At 37.9% G+C, this 1889-nt stretch overlaps 1 protein-coding gene across 1 annotated transcript; it reads right to left on the reverse strand.

The window, feature by feature from the left end:
- Positions 1-11: 11 nt before the first annotated feature.
- Positions 12-1579, reverse strand: LOC121966737 (monoacylglycerol lipase abhd6-A-like; the record flags this gene model as incomplete). Its single annotated transcript, XM_042516805.1, has 3 exons — positions 12-529; positions 915-1015; positions 1525-1579. Coding segments are annotated over 3 exons (336 nt in total), but the record flags the coding sequence as incomplete, so codon positions are not given.
- Positions 1580-1889: the final 310 nt, after the last annotated feature.

Genomic DNA, 1889 nt, shown 5'->3' on the forward strand with positions numbered 1-1889 from the left:
TTCACACACAAACAAATGCCTGACATTCACATGAAACAGGAAATTGAAATACAATTTTTCTGCAGAGAAAAGTGCAAAATCCAAACGTGGAATGTTTTCATTGAACATTAACACTGGAAACAGTGACTGCAGCTTCCTGTAAGGCGCTGTGTCTAAAAACTTCAGGAAAATTTAACAGTCCTTCCAACTTTTGTGCGTTTATCAATTTTCAGGTGTAAACTCTGTCGTAAAAAACGCTTTTATCAAACTATAAAAGATTATCATTGTTTTCTTCACCTTTTACTTCATCCTCAACATCTCCTTCATTCTCCTCTCTGTCATCAGCCGTCACAGGGTTCAAAAGTTTTCTTCAGGAAAGTTTTTTAGTGTTTTCACCGTTGACTTCCTGTTTGCGCAGGAAGTCCACAATGAGCGTGGCGGCTTTTCTGGGCCGCTCCAACGCCACAGAGTGACCACAGTTCTCCAACACCGTCACCTGGCAGCTTGGCAGCGCCGCCTGCAGCACCGCTGACCCCGACACGTCCACCACCTGAGAGAGAGGACTCGTTCATCATCATGTTTTTGAAAGAAATCAAACCAATAATGAAGATACAATAACAAAATAAAGTAACACTGAGAGATGTCATTCTCCACAGTAACTACTTTTACTTTTAATATCTAACCTACATTTGCTTCTTACTTTAGTAACACTTTGAATGTAGGACTTTTACTTGTAATGGAGTTTTTTTTTAGATATCAGTATTAGCAAATTATATATTTATCCTTCTTCCTGCTCCTGTCTGGGTTAAATCAGGTTTAGTTAACATATTGAACTTGTTGGTCACATAGTAAGTGTTACCTTGAAAAAAATGTCACTGTACTCTATAAATATTTTCATAGGAACATCTATTCAGCATTTTATGATGAATTTATACCTGGTCCTCCTTCCCCCAGATGACCTGCACAGGTGATTTGATCAGATGCAAGTTTTCCTGCAGCGAGTGACGAGACTTCTCCCCGACGATCTCCATAAACACTGAACAACAACAACAAAACGCAATAAATCAAAGAGGCATATAAAAAAACATGCAGCAACCGTGTTTTAAACTAGAGAACAAAATAATGCTGGAAAGTAATGTCTGACTGTCGTGTACTCTGGATGGCTGAAATGATAAATTCAGTATAGTGTACATTCTCACATTAATTTCATCAATACAACATAAACAACACAAAAAGATCGAATATATTAGTAAATGTAAACAGTATTATTGTTCAAAGAAAAATGTGTTTTCAGCAGAGTGGTGAGTCCAACATTAAAGTTTTTTAAATGTACATTAAACTAAATGTATCAACACAACAGGTAAACATGGAAGAAGTGCTGAGTTTGCATTAACAACAGATTATAACAGGTATATTAATTAAAATAATTTTGCATCACATGATTTGCAGGATCATGGCTCTTTAATCAGGGACTGTTTTTAAGACTAATGAAGAAGAAGGAGGTCGTAGAGGAGGAGAAAGTGTGATAGCTGTGAGCAGACCGACCTTCTTTGTAGAAACCATTGTTGGGGAGCCGGTTGGCAAGGAGACCCCGCAAAACCTGAAAACACACACACACACACACAACATGGATGTATTACTCAACAGTCCTGGTGGACACAGGTCCAGGGGCCCTAAGTCAGCTGCAAAATGTCACTCAAATTATAATGTAACAACCAAAGAAAAGATAAATATTTATTTTCTCCTTTGTTCTGACAAGAAAGACCACAAACAGATGCAGAACTGCAAGGAGACGCAATATAACTGGAAAAACAGTCAAGACAACCACAAGGAGACACAGAATTGTTGCAATGTAACACAAAACGACCACATTTACAAACAATAACATCAACGACACACAAAATTACCCC

This window comes from Plectropomus leopardus, unplaced genomic scaffold, assembly GCF_008729295.1.
Source record: "Plectropomus leopardus isolate mb unplaced genomic scaffold, YSFRI_Pleo_2.0 unplaced_scaffold25727, whole genome shotgun sequence".
NCBI classification, from domain to species: domain Eukaryota; kingdom Metazoa; phylum Chordata; class Actinopteri; order Perciformes; family Serranidae; genus Plectropomus; species Plectropomus leopardus.